Source organism: Pleurodeles waltl, chromosome 4_2 (genome assembly GCF_031143425.1).
Source record: "Pleurodeles waltl isolate 20211129_DDA chromosome 4_2, aPleWal1.hap1.20221129, whole genome shotgun sequence".
In the NCBI taxonomy this organism is placed as follows: domain Eukaryota; kingdom Metazoa; phylum Chordata; class Amphibia; order Caudata; family Salamandridae; genus Pleurodeles; species Pleurodeles waltl.
This window is the reverse complement of record NC_090443.1, coordinates 477,689,625-477,712,568: the sequence shown is the minus strand read 5'-3', so window position 1 is coordinate 477,712,568 and position 22,944 is coordinate 477,689,625. Positions and strand designations below refer to the sequence as shown.

The 22,944-nt window shown below is 44.2% G+C and overlaps 1 protein-coding gene across 2 annotated transcripts in view; it reads right to left on the bottom strand.

The window, feature by feature from the left end:
- TYK2 (tyrosine kinase 2) overlaps positions 1 to 22,944 on the bottom strand; it is a 579,821-nt gene that overhangs the window by 235,460 nt on the left and 321,417 nt on the right. For both annotated transcript variants that reach the window (XM_069231824.1, XM_069231825.1), the window contains exon 4: positions 7,329 to 7,482. In XM_069231824.1, the coding sequence (XP_069087925.1) occupies positions 7,329 to 7,482 (154 nt within the window). The remainder of the gene's footprint in view (positions 1 to 7,328; positions 7,483 to 22,944) is intronic.

Below are 22,944 nucleotides of genomic sequence, written 5' to 3'. Positions count from 1 at the left end.
AGTAAGGAATATGCAACTGGATATTGTCTCTACCACATAAGGTGTTACAGAAGATAAGTAACTTGTCCATCTAATAGAGACATCGAGTTGCAGAACAGATACCCAAGCGATACCATACCCAGAGGTGGACCTGCAAACTAAGATCATACTAGAAAGTCCTGCAAGACCCAATGGGCAAAGTGCCTGTCCACATGGATCCGAATGTCCAGGCAGTAGTGTTTGGTAAACATGTGCAGAGATGCCCACGTTGCGCCTGATAGATGTCAAGGACTGGGACTTTGCATGCTAATGTAGTGGTTGCAGCTTTAGCTCTGGTAGAATAAGCTTGCAAACTCTCAGGGGGTAGCTTCTTACCCAGCGTGTAGCACATTTTATTGCAGAGTACGACCCATCTGGAGGTGATTCTCTTCTGCACTGTCTGGCCTTTCTTTGCACCCACATAACCAACAAAGAGTTGATCATCCAACCAGAACCTTTTGGTACAATCAAGGAAGAACGCCAATGCTCTTTTTGGGTCCGGGTGGTGTAGTCTCTCCTCTTCCTTTGAAGAATGCGGGGTGCATAAAAAGTAGGCAGGGTGATGGATTGGCCTACACGAAAGGGTGTGACCACTTTTGTGAGAAAGGAAGCCCAAATGCGAAGCACCACTTTGTCAGGATACAGGGAGTGCAGAATTATTAGGCAAATGAGTATTTTGACCACATCATCCTCTTTATGCATGTTGTCTTACTCCAAGCTGTATAGGCTCGAAAGCCTACTACCAATTAAGCATATTAGGTGATGTGCATCTCTGTAATGAGAAGGGGTGTGGTCTAATGACATCAACACCCTATATCAGGTGTGCATAATTATTAGGCAACTTCCTTTCCTTTGGCAAAATGGGTCAAAAGAAGGACTTGACAGGCTCAGAAAAGTAAAAAATAGTGAGATATCTTGCAGAGGGATGCAGCACTCTTAAAATTGCAAAGCTTCTGAAGCGTGATCATCGAACAATCAAGCGTTTCATTCAAAATAGTCAACAGGGTCGCAAGAAGCGTGTGGAAAAACCAAGGCGCAAAATAACTGCCCATGAACTGAGAAAAGTCAAGCGTGCAGCTGCCACGATGCCACTTGCCACCAGTTTGGCCATATTTCAGAGCTGCAACATCACTGGAGTGCCCAAAAGCACAAGGTGTGCAATACTCAGAGACATGGTCAAGGTAAGAAAGGCTGAAAGACGACCACCACTGAACAAGACACACAAGCAGAAACGTCAAGACTGGGCCAAGAAATATCTCAAGACTGATTTTTCTAAGGTTTTATGGACTGATGAAATGAGAGTGAGTCTTGATGGGCCAGATGGATGGGCCCATGGCTGGATTGGTAAAGGGCAGAGAGCTCCAGTCCGACTCAGACGCCAGCAAGGTGGAGGTGGAGTACTGGTTTGGGCTGGTATCATCAAAGATGAGCTTGTGGGGCCTTTTCGGGTTGAGGATGGAGTCAAGCTCAACTCCCAGTCCGACTGCCAGTTCCTGGAAGACACCTTCTTCAAGCAGTGGTACAGGAAGAAGTCTGCATCCTTCAAGAAAAACATGATTTTCATGCAGGACAATGCTCCATCACACGCGTCCAAGTACTCCACAGCGTGGCTGGCAAGAAAGGGTATAAAAGAAGGAAATCTATTGACATGGCCTCCTTGTTCACCTGATCTGAACCCCATTGAGAACCTGTGGTCCATCATCAAATGTGAGATTTACAAGGAGGGAAAACAGTACACCTCTCTGAACAGTGTCTGGGAGGCTGTGGTTGCTGCTGCACGCAATGTTGATGGTGAACAGATCAAAACACTGACAGAATCCATGGATGGCAGGCTTTTGAGTGTCCTTGCAAAGAAAGGTGGCTATATTGGTCACTGATTTGTTTTTGTTTTGTTTTTGAATGTCAGAAATTTATATTTGTGAATGTTGAGATGTTATATTGGTTTCACTGGTAATAATAAATAATTGAAATGGGTATACAGTATATTTTTTTTTGTTAAGTTGCCTAATAATTATGCACAGTGATAGTCACCTGCACACACAGATATCCCCCTAACATAGCTAAAACTAAAAACAAACTAAAAACTACTTCCAAAAATATTCAGCTTTGATATTAATGAGTTTTTTGGGTTCATTGAGAACATGGTTGTTGTTCAATAATAAAATTAATCCTCAAAAATACAACTTGCCTAATAATTCTGCACTCCCTGTAGATGGAAAGGTAGGGTGGCTTCGATGACGATGCCTGCAGCTCACTCGCCCTGTGGGCAGATGTAATGGCCACAAGGAAGGCTGTTTTAAAAATGAGAAGCATAAGAGGACTATTGTGGAGAGACTCAAAAGGAGCATATATCAGCAATGTCAAAACTAAATTTGAATCCCATTAGAGCATAATGAATGAAATGGAGGAAACATAATAGTAAGGCCTTCAAGCAACCTATTTACAAAAGGAGATTTAAACAAAGCGCTCAGAAAGCCTGCCAAGTGTTGAACCATCAGGGATATGCCCTGTTCCAGCCATGTCCAGAGGCCTGAGCCTCATGACAAAGTGTCCAGAACCGCACCCAGCCCTGCTTGTTGCAGTACCACATGGCAGTTACGTTGTCCATGAATACATGCACTACCCTTCCCTTGAGAGTGAGAAGAAATGCTTTCACTGCTAGTCCGATCATCCGGAGCTCGAAGAGGGTGATGTGGAGTCCAGACGCTGCCGCAAACCAGAGGCCTCTGATCTGTGCCTCTCCCAGATGGCCACCTCAGTCCAAGAGTGACGCATCTGTCACTACTGTCAGCTCTGGTTGAGAAAGGGAGAGGGCTCTGCCTCTGACCCAATCGCAGTTCAAAAGCCACCACTGCAGATCTTGCACAGTTCCCTTTGAGGTCTGGCCCATGTCAGAGTGATTCCCCTGATGCTGCGCCCACTGGAACATCAGGCACCTCTGCAGAGCCCACCTATGCCATCTGGCATGAGTCACTAGTAGGATGCAGGAGGCCATGAGGACCTGAGGCCCAGCAGCTTCAGAGTCATTCTCACCTAAATCCAGGATAGAGGCTGAAACATCAGCATCATAGTCTGAATATTCTGGACCCGCCGCTCGGTGGGATACCCCTGAAACTGCACTGTGTCTGGAACAGCTCTGATATAGGGAGAGTGTGAGAGGGAATCGGGTGTGACTTCAGCACATTTATAGTGAACCCAACGAATGCAGGATCTCTGCCGTAGTCGGGGGGTAGGAGACGACAGTCTGGGGCAAACCCGCCTTTAACAGCCAGTTGTCGAGGTAGGGGAAGGCTGAAAACCCTGACATGGGAAGATGAGCTGCAACCACCGCCATCACCTGGTGAACACTCAAGGGGCCATTGTAGGGCCAAAGGAGAGCACAGTGAAAGGAAAGTGGTCGTGGCCTACCATGAACCGCAAGTAATGTCTGTGGGCAGACAGGTCGGGAATATGGAAATAAGCATCCTGCAAGTCCAAAGCTACCATACAGTCTTCTGGGTCCTGGGCAGTAAAAACCTGAGCCAGAGTGAGCATTTTGAACTTCTCCTTTCTGAGGAAGAGATTGAGGGACCAATCTAAATGTCTAGGAAAGAGCGGAGGCCCTTGCCCTTTTTGGGTTCCAGAGAGTAGCAGGAATATCAACCACAACCTACATCTGGCACAGGAACCCTCTTCTATGGATCCCTTGGCCACGAGAGCCAAAAACAAGTTATCCTCTGTCATCCGATTCTAGGACGGTGGCATTGATGTAGGGGTAGTCTCGAAGGGGAGGGAGTAGCCCCCTTCGGATTACCTGCAAAACCGACCTGTCCTGCATGATGGGTTGCCAGCAGAGCGGAGGATGGTGACTCCTGCATCTGACTGGTCCCTGGTGGGGGGGGGGGGAGTCAGACTAGGAATGTTTGGACGCAGCTGCAGAGGGGGGACGGTGGACTGACCGGACCACCAGATCTCTGATTCACGTGGACGGTGGATACCATGTTCCCAGCCACACAGAGACTGGCCAGCATGCACGGCACAGTGGGTGGGTGGGAACAGATCTGGTGGATCACTCCATCCTTAGCCACGGAAGGGGCAAAAAGCAGACTGAGGGGGGCCCGGGACAGCCGTGAGGCCCAAGAGCCTGGACATAGCATGAGAATTCTTGAATCGCACGAGCGTAGATTCTGCTTTCTCTCCAAAGAGAAGGGTGCCATCAAAGGGCATGGCTAGAAGGTTGGATTGGACATCGCCCGAAAAGCCAGACGTCCTCACTGGGACATGGAGCCTCTGCCACTGTTGATGCAACCGCTCTGCCCAGTGAGTCGGTCATGTCTAATCCGCATTAGATTGTGAACTTTGCTGCATCTCTCCCATCAGCAACTGCTTGGAAAAAGCATACGGTTTTTACAGATGCAATGCCAGACTGATGGAAGAAAACATCTTCTTCCAGCCTCTTGAATTCCCTATCTGGGGTGTGGAAGGGAACGAGCCCTGGGAGGTGGAGGCTTGGATAACCAAGCTCTCAGGAGTAGGGTGTTGCATCAGGAAACCTGGGTCACCAGGTGAGTGGCCATGGGGGCGGGAAACTGTCCTGTTAACAGAAGCAACTGTGCTGGGTTTGGACCAGGTACCCAGTAGAACATTTATAAGGGTTTCATTAAAAGGGAGCAGGGGTTCAGAGGAAGAAGCCCCAGACCACAGTACCTCTGTCAGGAGGTTAGTCCTGACTGCCACCGAAGGCAGCTCAGGGTCCAGGATGTCAGCTGCTCTCCACACCACCACTGAATAGGAAGCTCCCTCCTCCGTAGCAACGATAGTGAGAGAGCGTATGACAGTATCTGGGCAGGTACTTAGTCCACTGGCTTCACGCACGTCCATACGCAAGTCCATTGTGTCTTGGAACTGGTATTTCAAAGGGTCCAGCGACCCCTCCCATTCCTTACTGTAAACTAGCCCATGAGAATAAGGTTCAGGATCCGACAGAGGAGGGTAAGGCCCCTGTCGGCGCAGGAGTTGGCATTGTACAAAGCCCACCCGGGATCCGTGTTGGAGCCGCAATGAGGATGGGGCCAGTGTCACCCGGGGACATGAGCAGCGCTAGGAGCGTGGCTTCGGGACCAGCATCGGCCGAAGTTGCTGACATGGAACCCAAAGAGGCCTCTTCAGACTCCACTGGGCCCGAAGGTGCTCCAGCTGAGTCGGGCTGCCCAAAAATGAGGCACATTGCCCCATAAAACGCTCTAAGTTGGGCAGGGGTTGCTCTGGCTCTCGGAAACTTGGGGAGGTGCAAAGTTGTCCCAGACGCAAGCCCAGCAGATGGAGGCATAGATCGACGATGCTCCCGCTCCCTCGTTGGCCAACAGACAAGGTGAAGTCGAAGAACATTGCACTTTTTTGGACTTCTTATGCCTCAAGATACTTGAACGTCCCGAAGACTTGGAGTGGGACGACAAAACGGAGTGTACTCCGCGTCCGATCCAGAGACCTTCAAGGTCGACTGAGACTTACGCTGAGTCATGGACCAGGCTGCCATCAGTTTAAGGGACTGCTCCCTTAAAGTCTTCGGATGCATGGCCCGAAACTTGGAGCACGACTTTGGGTCATGGTCGTGCTCCAAACAGCAAAGGCACGCAAGGTGGTGATCCGTCATGGACATCTCCCGATGACATGGCCAGAACTTCTTCAACCCTGTCTCACATGAAGACATCCCTCGAAGCACCAGGAGCAGTAATACTGAAAAAGCTTAGACAAAGGTAAAAAAAGATGAGTCAAAAATTTACTGAGGGGTAGCTCTTTCTTCAGATCAGTGTGGCCTTGTGCGGAAAGAAAACTGGAGTCAGAACACTGGGATGGAACCTGTATAGGACCTGAAAAACCATATCTGGTGCAGACAACTACAGAATGAAACCTTCTAACGGCACGCAGGGGTACTGCTCGAGAAAAATCTCTGGATCAAACTGACGCCTGGGGAAATTCCAAGGTAAGGAATCTGCAACTAGATGTCTCTATCAGATAAGATACAATAGCAGCAGCTTCCATGTGCATCCTGAAATGGAAATGAAAGATCATTGTTCAGTGTAATGGAAACAAAAGAGCATGAACAGACTTCTATTCACTCTACAGACTACCATATAGAAAAACGGTATAAAAGATGCAGGTAATTGGGGCAGGGCAAGGCAGATGGACTGCTTGCTAGAGTGACAATGAGTTAAATTTCCCAATTCAAGCACCATACCATAAAGGTACGTGGGGGTGAGATATGACTCAACATAGATAGCTTAAAACAAACTAAACAGTAAATAAGTTAGTTATAACATTAGTATATTAGATTAGGTATGGGTGATGAAACATGAATGAAGTTGTTGGTGTTCACTCATTTACACATCTTGTTCGGCGAGTTACTAATAATTATGGCAATAATTCTTACCAGTTATTTATAGGAGGAAAACTCATAATGAAAGTTAGTTTGTTGTAAAATACCAACACTTATGTGTATGTACTTTGAGTTCAGGTAAGGGTCCCATATGTCAGCTGCTGATAAAGAGTTTGACAGGCTTGTCTGATGCTTATCACCGTTCTTCATACAGCCATCATTCAGCGGGAGGGATGAGAAACACTTGCCACTTTTCTCCAAAACAGTTACAGCCATTCAGTGCTAAAGAATTCTACCAGGCATAATCACAGTAATATTACAGAACACAATAGTGGACCCTCGATCTACCCTTACAACCCCAACCCCCCCCCCCCCGCTCCCCTCCCAAAAAATACATCTCTCCCTTAGTGGTTTGAGAGTGCCTCACAAGGGTTGGGCTTTATGATGTTACTAAGTGGACTCCTTATAGTCTTGTGGATGAAAATGTCACACATCATGATCATCTGCTACTTCTTACACTGCCCATCCTAAACCTTTGAACAACCTGCGCCCTGACTGGATAGATTCTCACACCCCATTACACCCCATGCATATAACCACTGATATAAGGGACTACTTTAGTTCTACCAAATCATTCAGCCTTCACGCAACTCACTAAACATGTCCCATATAGGCCAAACCACAATACTAATCCGTCAACCATGCACTCTGAAAGGCACCCACGCATGATCGTGCCAGGGAGGAGCATTAAATAAAGCAAAACAGACCTCCCAAAAAGGTCTGCAGGCCTCGCAAAGGGTACAAGAAAGTGTTATCAATGCCAATACAATTCCCTTTAATAATTACACGACACCAGACACTACATGTTCCAGCACCCTGTGGCCAGTGTAATGCTATTGCCTCAATGACGAGGCCACAGCCTCTGCTCCCTAAATCACATTTGCTTATTGCCTACCTGTTCAAAGAGGTACTCGATGGACCTTTGATCAAGCACTGCCCCTCCAGCCTCAATACGAAGTCGGTCTTCCCCAGTTTCATTGTGCTTGGGAATATTCCGGAACACCGCCGGCTCCTTTTCATTCATTCCATGCCAATTTCGGAAGTAAAACCTGTGACAAAGAAAACATGAGCTGTAACAAGTTCAGTTCCATACACCATTTTAAATTGCTAGCACTTTCAGGACACAGGGGGCAAAACAAAAACAAGCATTGGCTGAGCCAATAGGTCTTGGTTATGTAAGATCTATTGGCTTTCCCAGTGATTTTCTGCCATGCTGCAAATGGCTGAAAGTGAAGATAAAAAGCTTTATGACGGCCATTGCTGACTGTGTTACAGCTTTTTTTTTTTTTTTACTTGCAGTTATGCTGCATGGAAGCCAACGCTGCTGTACAATCTATACTATATGTTACTGAAGTTCTATATTCTAGGGGCTGCAAGCGCACTCCTGACATTTCCATGCAGGCACCTGTACAAAAGAAGAAGCCACGTAACTACAAGTTAATCGGTGTGAAAAAAAGCAAGTAACTAGGCTGTCCTGCACAGTTAACTTTTTGGGTCACCTTCATTTTAGAAGACATTTTGCAACAAATAGGTAAAATATGAAAAAGTCTCTTCAAAAGTTCCAAAAATGTATTTTATTCACACGCAGAAATGTTTCAGCTTCGTAGTAGTAGTAGTACACCAGAATAAATCAGTGCAAGTATTTTTTTAAGGAATAGTTTTCAAATATGAATTTTGAAACATTCATGCTTCCTCCCACCCTGACAATGCCAAGAGTGAACGAAGAGGCGGATCAGTTATGTGCACCCTTTGCATGGTTTAGGCTGCTAGTCTACATGGACAACATATTTGTAAAATCAAATGTTGGGGAAGTTTTGGTACAGTGCACATTCTGAAGGTATCTATTTAAAGATCATATTATACATAATGCAACCAATGGCAAGCTGACAGGTTTTGCCTATGTGAAAACTATTGTCTTTGTCACATTTTTTGTACATATTTTAGATGACTATAATAAAGTGAAATGAAGTAACGAAACCAGGTACGAGTCTTGGCATCGGCTTAACATCCTGTGATCCTGACCTTTGTGCAATATAGGCAATATAACTGGTGCTCTAATAAAGCGCTGAAATACTTTATACAACTTTCAAGTGCTTTTTAGGTCAAGCTTACTACCACTTGTATAATTTAGTATACTTCTCTTTGGGCTTCAAGCCATCCCCCTACTTTTCATTTGTTTGTTTCAGTGTGCTTTATAAATTCTTGCTTGCTAATGGTCAGTACTGCCTTTTTGTCCCTCCTTGTTCCTCCCACGGAGCAGAGACCAAATACTGTATAATTCTGCTTTGCCTATTTACATGGTCTGTGTGGGACTACTATTTTTGTGGTTTGCAGCTCGTTACTGTCTGCCTGTGTTCAGCTTTGACGCCGTAGCTGCTTATATTTGAAAATAGCATTCTTCCATCCCACCTCCTTTTTACATTAGTCCTTTGTGTCTGATGCAATCAAGTCCGCATGTGGTTGTTCTGCAGTTTTAATAGCGCAAACTCGACCCCAAGGTATTGGAGCGCTTTACATGAGCACCGACTTTACAAAAGGACACATTCACTTCATTGTTTTTAGGTAGGCACAAGGAGATTAAGTGATTTGTCCAGAATCATAGGATGCTGAGCCAACGCCTAACCTAGAACCTGGTCCAACAACTCAAAGGTCAGCAGCTCTGACCATTGCACCACGACCTTTCATATTTGTCTTGCTAACCTCACTGAATAACTGCACGATTCCGATAAGCCTATAAGAAGAACGTCGCCAACAGATGTCATAAATAAAGCATATACATTACACATCAAAGTGAAAACTATGCATTGTTAAATTGTGTTACAATGTGGCTACCTCTTTCCTGTGAAAAGATCTTAACCTGTGCTTGACAGTGAACGCGCCATAAACAGTGTAAATTGACTAGTAGCTTTCAAATATGATTTTAGAAACATTCATGCTTCCACCCACTCTGACAATGCCAATAGTGAACTTGATGTCCCACAAATGAAAGGCAAACGTTTAGTGCAGCTGAAGAATGAGATAGCTTTTAAAATAAAATAATAAAATGGTACAAGCAGACTCCATGGAGAAAGTATGCTGCATTTCTCTTTCCTGCAAAAACACTCACATTGAAGTCAGCCGAAAGAATAGTAAACAACAGGCTCCCTCGAAGACAGCTTGATATTTGCCCTCAGTCTCTGAATGTCCAGCACATGTGATGAAATAGCAAGATTTACAGGTCTGTTTATTACAGAAAACTAGTTCCTGAAAGAATACTGTAAACATGCTTTTTTCATAGGGAGGTAAGAACGTGAGCTGGTGAGACTAAATTAAATAAAGCTAGCAAATGGAAACCCAGGAAACAGTGAGTTATAAACCACAAAGCCAATGGCAAGCAATGGCAGAATGCATTCCCAGGTCAACTTTCTGATACTCCACAAGATGACTTTCGCATACCACACAGCTGCGCTGTCTGGTAGGCAGCGACCTAAAAGGAGAGTAAGTAACTTGGTGAAACACACCGGAGTTTTAAAACCCACACTTCTGGAGCACCGAAGTGAAAGAGGATTTTTGGTTTTATTCCATCGTCAAGCAGTAGAAAACCTGTTTCAAAAGAAGGATTACTAGAAGCAAATTGAACATGCACCGGCAAATCCAACAGATCTGGTCTTGACAAGCTGATGCAATTCTAATTTTAAAAACAGTTTATTGTACACATATCCAACAAAAAGAAGATGAAGGAAAAAATATAAAAAATGCTGAGGTCTAAATGTACCAGTCACATGCTAGCAATAAAGACAATCATATTTTCAAAAAATGAACCATCCCATGTAACTTTAAAAACAATAATAAGAGTGCTTTCTATCAGCGAGGTGAATTTACAACTGGTATAGAAACCCTTATTAGAATTAATGCTTATTATAGAAAAATATGATTTTTAGAGGCACAATGGGAAGGTACTACTAACTTTGAATTAGTTTATACACACAAGAATAACTACAAATAATAAGTACAGAAATGTAAATTAGAAAAGCACTGGCAAAATAAAGTTTTGTCCCACCAATCCGGACACTTTAGTGACGACCTTTTTTGGTGGATGTGGCATTTGATTACACAAAATTCCATCCCTCACTGTACAAGAGAACAATTGCCAGAAGTGAGCTGGAACACTGACATATGGTGGTGGGCAGAAACAAAATGTGAATGACAACTGAAAACCCCAGTGGGTGAGGAGGGATGAACCAGAGCCAATCTATGTACACATATATTTGTATACATTTTTTGTATATGTATGATTTTTTCATTACCTGAGGCTGGCAAAGCAGCATCTGGGCCAGACCTAAAAACCGACAGTGTTTTAAGGGCAAAGAGTGATGAATTGCTGCATAAAACTTCATTGTTGAGTACATGGAAGATACACTATTTATACACTTTGCTATCTAAATTATTCACAACCTCGATAATTAACAGTAGTGCTTTACCATGGATACAATGGAAAAAGGCAGACCACTTAGCTTGTTATGAGAGCTATCTTTAGCCTGACAGCTTTTTCAGCCTGACTCCCAGACTTGCTAATTTTAAGGCCAACATCCTAGTACCTCTTTTGACGGTCTGCACAAAACACGTTCATGTATATCACATGAGGAGGAAAGAGAGGTCCAGCTTCTGAGAGAGCAGAGTCCCCAGAAGCCTTCACTTGTGTTTTTGTTTCGGGACACCAAATTATCTTTGCCCAGGGCAAAGCCTGCACATCGGGTCGTCGTTACAAGAAAAGGAAAGGATGCATAGTCTATTCCCATGATTGGTGGTTTAATTTCATAACCTCCGCACTAAAAACATCGAATACTGTCAGTTAAAAACTACTAAATTCAGAAGACATTACTCTCTTAAATGGGAAAGTATTCAACTTGTTCTTTACTAAGATCCACAGGACAAGCTTTGCCATGAACTGCAGGAATGCTTACCTAGAACTCTGGTACGATACTAATCCCGTTATTTAGCTCTATATTTTAAGGTTCAATGTATCCTCACGTCTATTTTGGAGGCGAAAATCCATTTACCGGTAAAACAACTTGGCAAAATAACAAAAGCACTGCAAACAGCTGTTTGTATTCTACTGTTCCAGTGCATTTGCAGTCTTTTTTTTTTTTTTAACAGCAAATGGCACATAATTGTGCAAAGTTGCATAATGGTGTAATTTGGGGAATTTCGCATAAAATGAGTAACAGAATTCCAGAAATAATGTCAATCACACAGCCGTAATTTACATTTCACCCAAGCCTCAGTAAGCAGAGATGCAATGAGATTGTCACTGCGATTAGATGCTGGCAAGCATGCTGCTTCAAAGAATACTACACTACAGAAGACCAGCAATCACTTGGGGGATCCATTCAGCAGTCGATCACAGACAGAGCATTGGCAATATGCAAGAAGACCTCAGAGCACTGACACAGGCATTAGATGAAGTAGTAAGGGATGTTTTTGGAGCGCTTGCATACAGGACTTGGCAACCTGTAAAGGAAGCACATTTTGTTTGGACCTCAATTACGTAAGAGATTATATGACAGGTGATTTACAAACACATATAAACCAACTACTTCCATCACTCTGACTTTTTGCTGACATTTGACCCTGTACTTATATACATACATGATTTCATATAAGAGTCCTTCTTCCAGTCAAGAACAAAGAAACAAGTTGGAACATAGCTGCATGGCAGAGAGGCTTACTCAATAACTTCTGCAGAAGGTAAACTAGGAAAGAATAACCATTTTTTAGCTCGATCGCCCACACTGTTTTATCGCTGCAGAGATAATGTGTTCCTTGGCACACACGCAGAACTATTCTCTGGCACAGATCCTTCAGATGAACCCTGCCCTGCTCGACTAACAGGTTCAACCTGCCTTAGATGTACAATACTTCACTGTCTGAATGCTCTCGAGAACTCTCGAGGGCATTGGCAGCAAAATTCATTAGAAAGTTAAGCAGTTTTTTTGCAATCTATAATCATCTTATAAAACAATTTCACAAAAGAAACGAACATTGTTTTTCACAATCTAGAATGTAACAAGAAACTAGCAATAAAAAGTTCCTTTATAAATAAAAACATTTCACAGTTCAGCAGAGTGCTGAACTGAGATTTAACCACATTTTTCTACATAAAATTCAAAGATGTGCTTGCAATCTAGAAGAATGCTATGTGATATTTTAAGTTTCCTTATCGACATAAACAGTATTTCCATTCTAATGAAATGTCGCAAAAAGTTTCAACTAGAGGTTTCTTCACAAAAATAAACAATCTTTTTTGCGATTTAAAAGCATAATCTCGAATACCTCGCCATAAGATTCGGTGAATAAAATAAATCGTGCTTTTTTGCACTATAGACGAGAGATGTGGGAAGTTTTTCCTAAATATGTATCCACAAAAAACAGTTTCCACAATTCATTAGCGGTTTGTAGGAGAGTTCACTTTTAGATTTCTTTAAAAAAATATATGTTTTTTGCATTCCAGACACTTGTTATAAAAGGCTTTTATTAGAGTGCTAACCAAGGTGACTGCACAATTTCACAATACGAATAGCAGACATGTTAATGCTGTACTAACAAATGTGCAAGAAGCCCTGTCAGCGCAGAGGCACTTACCACTTATAGAAGGTAAAAGACGCTCACAGGAGCATCCAGTTAGCTGAAGACCCACTATTGTGTCCTGCAATAAGGTTGGCTCCTTCTGCGGCTGCGGGCCTTAATTCTATTTCTTCATTTCATTGCTGCTTGTGAGCACTGTGGAGGCTGCCAAAGGAACACAAGCTGAAAGGCCTGGATGCTCGATGCCTTTCCTGTCTTCTCACATTAGTCCCCAGTACCAGAAGACTTTCCATGGCATAGACTGTTAGGTGCTAGAAAATCTACGCTTTCATAACTTAAAAAGGCTCGAATCTTCCTTCTTTATGTTGTGCATGAGATTTGGCTGCTACACACTATAGATTAGTATGTGGGCCTAAACCACATCCAGTTACGTATGAAATGGCTGAACGTGACATTATTCCACTGACATCAAATGAGAAAAATAAAAACCACAACACCAAAAAGCACTGAAGTAGGTGAATGCTAAGGCTTACCAGTAAAGCGGCATATGATGTATACGATTAAGCATATGAGAGCAATTCTAGATTTGAAAACATATTCATATTTGTGATCTCCAGAATAGTTATGTAAAAACCCTTGTGTGATCAAGATGGACTTTTTCCACTGTACGAGGTAACTGGGTCATGTGCAGGTGGAATGTAGCAGAAGGGTTTTCTGTTCGCTGCTTGTGTGGGGGCTGCACAAGATGCCCCCCACCAGCAGTAGAGAACACTGGCAAAGGGAGCCAGGATCAAGGATGCTTGCTGAAAAAAAAAAATTGTGCCTAGGAGTCGCCACCCGGAGCAAAACGAGCCCAGGATGAAGAACACTGGCACCGGAGGAGTGGAGATATTCATCTTTAAAGATTTGATGTTTTCCCCCAGAAAAAAAGGAAATAGAGTGCATGGGGTCTGCTGCAATTTTCTTGGTAAACCCTAGGGAGGGCCCAAGGTCAGCTCAACACTTATTTCGAAATTATCCCCTTTTGGGGGAGGAAGTGTGCGTGTGGCCCCCTCGTATATTCAGTTTTGGGCCCCCTCCCATATTCAGCCCCCCCACGCAACCCCACCTCTCCCCTCCTCAATCCCAGGAACCGCCATCTCCCTGGGGGCCAGCTCAATGGAGCTGTAGGAAGGCCACTGCAGAAAACTGGGTACTGGGGCCCAGTGAGGAAAGGCAGAACGTGGTCACAAGTGTCACTGCACTTACAAGCTACTGGTTTCGGAGACGGGGAAATTCAGAGCCTGGGAGCAATGCAGTGAGCATCCTCAGCCCCCTGTGCCCATTTCTATGGGTAGAGGGGACAGAGGACATAGCTCAGCCTGAGTTCTTCCTAGTGGTGCAGGGACACCACCAACATGATTGTGCAATATTGAGGGGGCAGCAGAGTGAGCTGCAGCCTCCCAGAAACGATTTACAAACTTACCTACTTTTCAGGGTAGATTTAATTTATGGATCCAGGAGAGTTGTTCATTCGTTTCAAGTACTCGGAGTTAGGGATTAGTGCTCTTCAGCACGGGAGTGTACGGACCCCTAGTGGTTGGTCCTGTGGCTACATTCTGTGGTCTAAAGCAAATAAAGAAAAAATCTGACCCATGTGTTTGTGACAGTTTTGAACATAAATGTGTTACTGCTAAAATGCTCATGAACACTGCAATGCTTATAATTCTAATGTTTGCTTAAGCGTTTAATGATTGGACAATCACGTCATGTGTGTTAGTTTAATTGTGTGATACCCTGACAAAGCCAATAGGCCTACCTTATATATACTGACATGGAGACCTCCTGACAAGGCTTGTAGGCCTGCCTAATAAATAATGACACCCACATATTGGGTGAGGATAAAGGTAAAGGTGGTGGGCATGGTGATTATGAGGTTTAGCAAGCAATAGGGGTGAAACGTAATAATAAGGTGTCACCAATGGTATTTTCCTTCTACCCGATGTATATATTTGTAATCCAAGGTTTACCATTCAGTAGTGTGTGTAGTAAATGTACTTTTCTTTTTTTTTAAAGAAAACACACTAACTGGGCAATAATATACTGTGTGTTATTGTTATGTAACAGCGAACTTAGATTACTAGTCCACGCCATCTCTTGTGAGCAGGTCTTGGACGGCTCTGCTTTACTACCCAGAGAGTCAAGTACTACAATGAGGTACTTGGTTCCCAGTAAAAAAAAAGAAAATTGTGGATTTATTACTTCAAGGACACACATCCTTCACAATTAATAATCCAATATCTTACATTTGGGGTTCGCTTAAAGAAAGCACGTCCGTTGCTCTCAACAGCTTTATCATCCGGGGGCAATACTACCACAGATTCGTTTTTTTAAGAGCTCCATGCTTTGCTTGGGTGACTAGTGGCTTCCAAAGCCTCACCTGAAATTAGGGTTGCATTGTCATAATAGCACTGGGGCACTGCAGTGTGGAGCAATGGTAGCTCTGCATACCAGAGACAGCTCAGGAGCTAACTTTGTGGTTGTGGAAGCAGCCTCCATCGAACCAATGGATGATTTCTGTCCCTTCAGTGCCACAATGGTCTTCCCTCTTCAGCCCGGTAGTACTGTGATGGGGTTGGCAGATCAACACAAAGGTAGGGACAGTCTCCCAATTGTCTTGCTGGTAGCATGTTAGAAGAGGTTTTCCCATGAAACTGTCACTATTGTTAACATGGAGTAGTTGGCATGGAATCTAGTAACAGTAGGACCAAGAAAGCAGAGAAGGGACTGTAGCCAGGAAATCTGTAACTTAGCAACATTCGTTAGTGTTTGAGTGAGTGGATGTTGGGTCTCCAGTATCCCAACCACTCGTACCTGGGTTTTGACTGGCCATCTAATCCAATATTAAAACAAAAAAATAGACTAACGTAAATTTTAATAATAACATAACAGCAAATCAAGTGGGGCTTTCATAAGGTGCTACTTTAAAGGATTTGCCCTAATGTAATGTTGTTATCCATGATCACTAGTTTTTTTGAGTTCGTTTACTCTGTTGGTGTTTGCAGACATACATTATTTTATTTATAAGTATTACCTTTGTTGTTGTTAACGTTACCTTTATTTTATTTCTCTGCATTCTACGACTGGGATCCCTTTCATGTTATCAAAACTTTAAAACCACAACATTTAACCATAACATTTAGAGCCTGTAAACACTAAAGACAAATACAATGAAGCAATCCAACATTCTGCTCTTTTTTCTGCGATGTTCTCTTGACCAGACTTTCACGTCACGTAGGTTATGTACTGCCTATTCAGCGTTTTTGAGGTAACTTCAGAATCAATTCTTAACATGTTACTGAGTGACAAAAATGACTAGGAAGAAAGATCACGCACATAACAGCATGACCGCAGAATTTTAACATAATGGAACTCGCAGGTAACACCTGAATTTCACTCTGAAAAAAACGGAAAATTCCTTTGCAATTCCGCCTGTTGTGATGAGTTACAGAGATACTGGGCAGGGGGCAGCATGAAAGTCTGTTTTTTTAAAAAACAGGTGCGGTGCGTGAACAGCCCTGAGGAAAAAGTTGGATTTTGCGAACTGCAAACCAGTAACACCAGTGAACAAATACGTTATGCAAGCACTGTGCAAGAAAGCGAAGCCAGCGAATTTAGTGTACACTCGCTAACTGCACAGATAGCCATGCGCGCATAAGAGTTCCACCGCAACAAACTTCAGGGCTAAGGATTTAGGTCAGGACCTCAGGTCCTGCCGGAAGCCCAGCAGAGGGGATGCATAATCCCACCTGCCATTATAACCCTGGACTCCAGGGTCAAACGCCCACTTAGTGCACAAATGAAGAAAGGCACCATTGTGAATAAGGGCACTATTTTGGGCAAAGGTTTGGTGATCCTCAGGAGCATGATCAAGGCCCCCTCCTGGGTGACACTTATTTGGATACAAGGTTTGTTAATCCCTGATCAGATTTAGCATTTCTCTTCGCATACGGGAGTAGATGGAAAGCAGCTTTTAAATATGGAAAGGCGATATCTACATTTTAGGCAACAAAGTTAAAAGAAGATCAGAAGGTCCGTGACACTTAAGAGGCCCGTAAAAGTCGTGGGTCGTGCAGGGCCTCGGAGCAGCTACAGAATGGGACGTGGGTCATCTCAAGGTGCCTGTGATCATCTGATTTCTAGAAAAGCAGAAACTCTTCAGAGTATCAATGGGAGTTGCTACTTCAGTTTACCTTTCGGCTTATTCCCTCCCATGCGTGCTCAATATGCTGTCTCCCCCTGCGCGTGTTTCTACTTTAGGATTAAGCTGTTTGCATTTTCGGAAGCATGCAATAGATTTATTAATTTCTGTATACTTGCAGTGAACCAGAGCATTAAAATGTCCTTGTGGCGGCATTTTGGCTGGGAACGTACACAACCGAAACAAAAATAAGAGAAACAGTTTCCACGAGGTAGAACGCGAGTCCTGTTACAAGAAGGTTAAAATACGCAATTCCTTTCCAAGCACACAGAGTTCTGTCTTCGCATGCGTGTAGTACGAACTGAACTTTGTGGCCCCTTGGCCTCCAGCAAAGCATTACAGGCAAAATACACACTTGTGGTCTTGCTCCTTGAGGTAAATGTAATAGCAGCATGCGAGGGGCGCAGGGGGGCTACTGGCATCAGAGTCCTTTCCTTTGCCACTTTCCTTTCCATGCCTCCAGGCAATGCTTTCAGAAGTAGTCTGCTACTCATCTACAGCGCGGAGAGCTTTTACCGTTTTTGCTGCACGCAGAAAAAATGGATGCATAACAACTTATGCACCGAAGCGACAAAATAATTGGTTCAGAAAGCATAAAGGGAAAGGTGTGCACAAGAGAATCAGTTATGCTTGGGGTACAAGCCACATTGATTGGTTCAACAGAGTGTTTTGCACAATCTTTGAAGGGTTTGGCTGCGACTGCTCAGCCATGGCCGCAAAAAGGTCCCATGTCTTGTATTGGACTCTCAGTCAGGATAATTGAAACTACAAATTGCGGACTGCAATGCTATAAAAAACCTGAATGGCTGAAGTAGCACATATATGGTATGGAGCCACCTGGTCACTATGCTCAATAGCTTACTATACTGATGTTCATATGTGTGCAGCTGCAGAACCATGTCGGTGTAAGGGAGAATACAAACAGGATCCCAGCCTCTATCGGTTGTACCTTACAAGATAACTTGAAGCTGTTCAGAAAAGTGATCGATAACCAGATTTTGGTAGCTCTTCAAGAGACTCAGGGCCCCATTCTAAAGTAGTGTAGACCTACTCAGTCTCCTACTCTGCCTTTGCTCCTATATCATGCCTGCCCTTGCTCTTGTTCCATTATATGTTGTGTCTGTGGCATTAAGCATCATGAGGGGTGATGAAATGGTGCTCAAGGAGCCAGAACAGCCAACTCATATGGTATGTATACATATGGCATTGCAGCACAGGAATGGTCCTGATGGACAAGGGATGTTCCAGATCCTGGGTGCAAGGATGGAAAAGGCCTGCTGTCTTGTTTTTGTCCCCAAGAGGAGGCACGTGTAGATCAAAGTTTGAAAACTTGCTGTGTGTAATTGTCTAAACACAGACTGCAATACTGAGAATATGCAGCCTCAGTTGTATGGTTCAACAACAGAACCACTGTAAGGCAATCAAGTATGTTTATCTGGCATAATTGACGATCCACAGGCTCTATTCAGGAGCAACTACATTCTGAGATTACTGATGAGGCCCAACAAGGCTGAAACATCTGATAGGTGGTGTGCTTTCCTGTATGGGAGGGACATGGCTAAGAAGTTCACGATGGGCTGCCTCTTTTAGGGGACAGACTAAGAAAGATTTACAAATGCTTTACCATGCCAATAGTGGCACCGTGATTAAAAAAATACAATTGACTGTAGCCCAAACTGACAAACATTGGTTGAAATTAAAGGAATTCATCCATCAAGTTTTTTGTTTTTCTTGTTTGTACAAAAGCTGGCAGCCTCCTAGACTTAGCAAGGAACATCATCTTCCCGTCATATTCTAAGGGACACATGAGCTAGACTTTGGGGTCCGGAACACCCTAGGAGTATTTGGGCCACAATAGTAGACTCAGCAGTTGTGTTTAACACACCCACTGAAAACAAAAGCCTCTCTATTGAGCCGTTAGCTCTTATGAGTCTTTCTAGGACTAACATTTTCTGCAGAGCCATCATCACACGATAGTTTTTATCGAGTAATACACAGGAGGGAGATGATGAACACCTTTGGCCACAGAACTCAAGAATTTAAAAGGTGTAATACCTCATCTCGTTCTCCTACCACACTGCGTATAGAGATCATCACCTTCTGAATTAAATCCAAAGCAGTGACACCCTGAGGGATGGAGAGAGCTCAGAGGACTGGATAATGAACCAACGCTTGACAAAACCAGGTATCAACACTTGGAAATGTCACACATACACTAGCAAACACGAAAGATGACAGGAGAGCCGCCTAATAATCACACGGGCCTGAACAGAAATCAGTGCCGCTGTGTATTTGAAAGTGTACTTTCGTAAAATGTCACTAAAGGGGAAAGGCATGGGATGGGCTAATGTCCCGAAAAGGTCTTTTAATAATGGGTCCTTGAAAAGCATTTTCGACTAACACATGTGAAGACTTGTCAGAAGTTTACATTTCGACTAACGTGCAGACTTGTCAGAAGTTCACATTTCTAAAACGCAGGGCGCCCTCCTTGCTAAAGATGCAGGAAGGAGAATAAACGGGAACCTCCAAATGAGCAGTGGTTAAGGTCACTGATCAACAGGCTCCAACAGAGACACTACTCATATCCTTTAATCCATTAATGAAGGTAATCGTGCGGCAATACAACGGTGGAGAGGAACAGTGTCCTAAGACTTTAAGGCCCTCTAACAACCAGGTAGAGAACCTTACACGGCAGGATCATCCCTCAAGAATCATTAACCTGTTCAACCAGGCACAGAAAACAGCACAAGCGATCCTATAAGCACAACTAAGGGATGCTCCTACTTACAGATAATCCCCTTCTGTAAGCGCCCGACTCAGCTGGCTATCACTTTACCTTTATTCAAATAATCTTCAAAGTGAAATCTACCACATGCGAGGACTCCGGTGATGCTGACAAGGCATGGGATCTGACATTCCACGACCTTGACACCACATCAAAGAAGCAAGATTTGAGAAGCAAAAAGTGTGGTAAAGGGCCAGCCACGCCACCTACATAGCCACTATGGTCATCAAGGAACACTGGGACAGCTAGCACAGTTGGGCAGTAAAAGTTGCTAATTAAGGCCTTTTATACAGGAGCCATCCACTGAATGTAGTGAAATGGGGTTTCAAAACCCCAAGCAGACACTATAAAAAAAGGAACATTCTTTAAGGCCTACGGATGTTGATTGTGGAAGAGGATAAAGAGGGTGCGCCCTTAAGATGAAGAAACAACGACGCACTGTCTCTGGGTGCTAAAATGTCTACTACTTGCTACCTGTGCAGGCTAATTCTCTATTCCAGGGCTTGGAATACTACTGAATCCAAACTAAGGTAAGAACATTATCAAGATACCTAATCTGAACGGGCAATGACATTCACACGAAGTCAAAAATAGAAGGGAGCGTAGGACGCTGGAAAAAGAAGGGATAATGAAATTAACCTTTGTCCACACAGTTTGTGCTTTAAGAAAGGAAACATAATTTATTAAGAACAAGGATCAGGAGAGGCTTGTCCTCAACACAAAAACATTTGTCGGACCGGGGGCATGACCCAAAAGTTAAACCCCGATATGAAAACTAGGTATAGTAAATTAAAGATAATAACGCACCCATTAATTTAACGCATTTTTAAAAAGGCGGACGGAATGACTGTAATTTGTGCCTTAGTACGCCTCTGCAAAACTCTAAATCAGGCCCTTAGCCTGTTATCCTGAGTTTCTAGTCTGCTGCAAAAGCAGATGTAGTGGAATCAGAGAAGGAAGTAACAAAACAACAAGAATTGGCAATGGGTCTCGCTTATACATGGGCCATAGGCTTTGGCAATGTGTTTTTCCTATGCTGTGCAGATATCCGGGTGACTGCTGTTCAGCATGGCTAAAAGTTAGTGGCGTGGAGTGTCAGAGTGGAGTCTAGGAGTAAAATGGAGTATGGGAAGTAGTATGTCGTAGAGCTGAGCGGAGGAGAGTAGAGTTTAATGGTTCAGTGGCAGAGAGAGTTGTGGAGTGCTGTGGGGTGGAATAGGGTGGAGTCCTTTGGAGTGGACTGAGGTAGTGGGTGGACTGGAGTAGAATGGGTGGACTGGATTGGAGTAGAGTGGGGTGGATTGAATGGAGTGGATTGAAATGGGGTGAGGTGGAGATGGATTGCGTGGTGTTCAATGGACTGGACTGATGTTGGGTGCGATGGATTGAGTGGAGGGAACTGGACTTGAGTCGGCTGGAGAGGAATGGAGTGTGATTGAGTGGATTGGATTATGGTGGATTGGAATGAGGTGGACTGGGTGGGATGAATGAGCTGGCTGGGGTGGATTGGACTGGGGTAGGCTGGGGTGGACTGGAGTGGGATGGACCAGGATAAGGTGGGTGGATTGGGTTAGACTGGACTGGGGTGGGCTGGATTGTATTGGGGTGGGTTAGATTGGAATGGGCTGGATTGAAAGGGGTTGATTGGAATGTGGTTGTTTGGAGTGGGATGGGTTGGATTGGAAGGTTGTGGGGCGAGATGGATTGAGTGGTGTTAATTGGACTCACTGATGTAGAGTGAGATGGATTGAGTGGACTGAATTGGAATGGAGTGGGGTGGAGAGGAATGGAGTGAGACCGAGTGGATTTGAGCGGATTTGATTGGACTGGGGTTGGACAAATTGGATTGGCGTGGGGTGGATTAGATTGGTGTGGAGTGCAGTGAACTGGATTAGAGTGGGGTTGATTAAGGTGGTGTGGGATGGATTGGAGTGGGGTAAATTAAGGTGAACTGGATTGGAGTGGGGTGGACTGGGTTGGATTGGGATGGACTGGGGTGAGGTGGGTGTATTGGGTTAGACTGGATTGGGGTGGGCTGAATTGGATTTGAGTGGGTTAGACTGGAATGGACTGGATTGAATTTGGTTGGATTGGAATGTGGTTGTTTGGAGTGGGATGAGTTGGACTGGAGAGTTGTGGGTTGGACTAGAATAGGGTAGGTTGGACTGTACTGGTGTGGTTGGGTCGTGGTGAATTGGAGTGGGGTAGATTGGATTGGATTGGGTAGACTGAGTTAAGGGTGGATTGGATTGATGTGGACTGGATTGATGTAGGGTGGATTGTGGAGGATTGCAGCAGGGTGAATGGGGATAGAGTGGGGTGGGGTGGACTGGATTGGGTTGAGGTGGAATAGATTGGAGCGGGCTGTCTAGAGTGCCCCAGACTGGAGTAGGAAAGATTGTTTTGTATTATGAGGGGGGCAGATTATTTTGTATTATGAGGGGGCAGATTGTTTTGTATTGGAGTGGGGCAGATTGTTGTGGATTGGAGTGGGGCAGATTGTTTCGGATTGGAGTGGGGCATACTATTTTAGACTGAAGTGGTGCATATTGGAATGGACAGACTGTTTTGGTTTGAAGTGGGGCAGATTGGAATGGAGCAGATTGCTTTGGACTGGAGTGGGTGCAGATTGGTTTGGGGCATTGTTTTCGATTGGATTGGAGTGGGGCAGATGATTATGAATTGGAGTGGGGCAAATTGTTTTGGATTGTAATGGGACAGATTGTTGTGGACAGGAGTGGGGCAGATAGTTTTGAATTGGAGTAGGTCAGATTAGAGTGGGTCAGACTGTTTTGCATTGGAGTGGGGCAGATAGTTTTGAACTGGAGTAGGTCAGATGAGAGTGGGTCAGATTGTTTTGCATTGGGGTGGGGCAGATTGCTTTGGATTGCGTGGCAGATTGTTTTAGGTTGTATTGCAGCA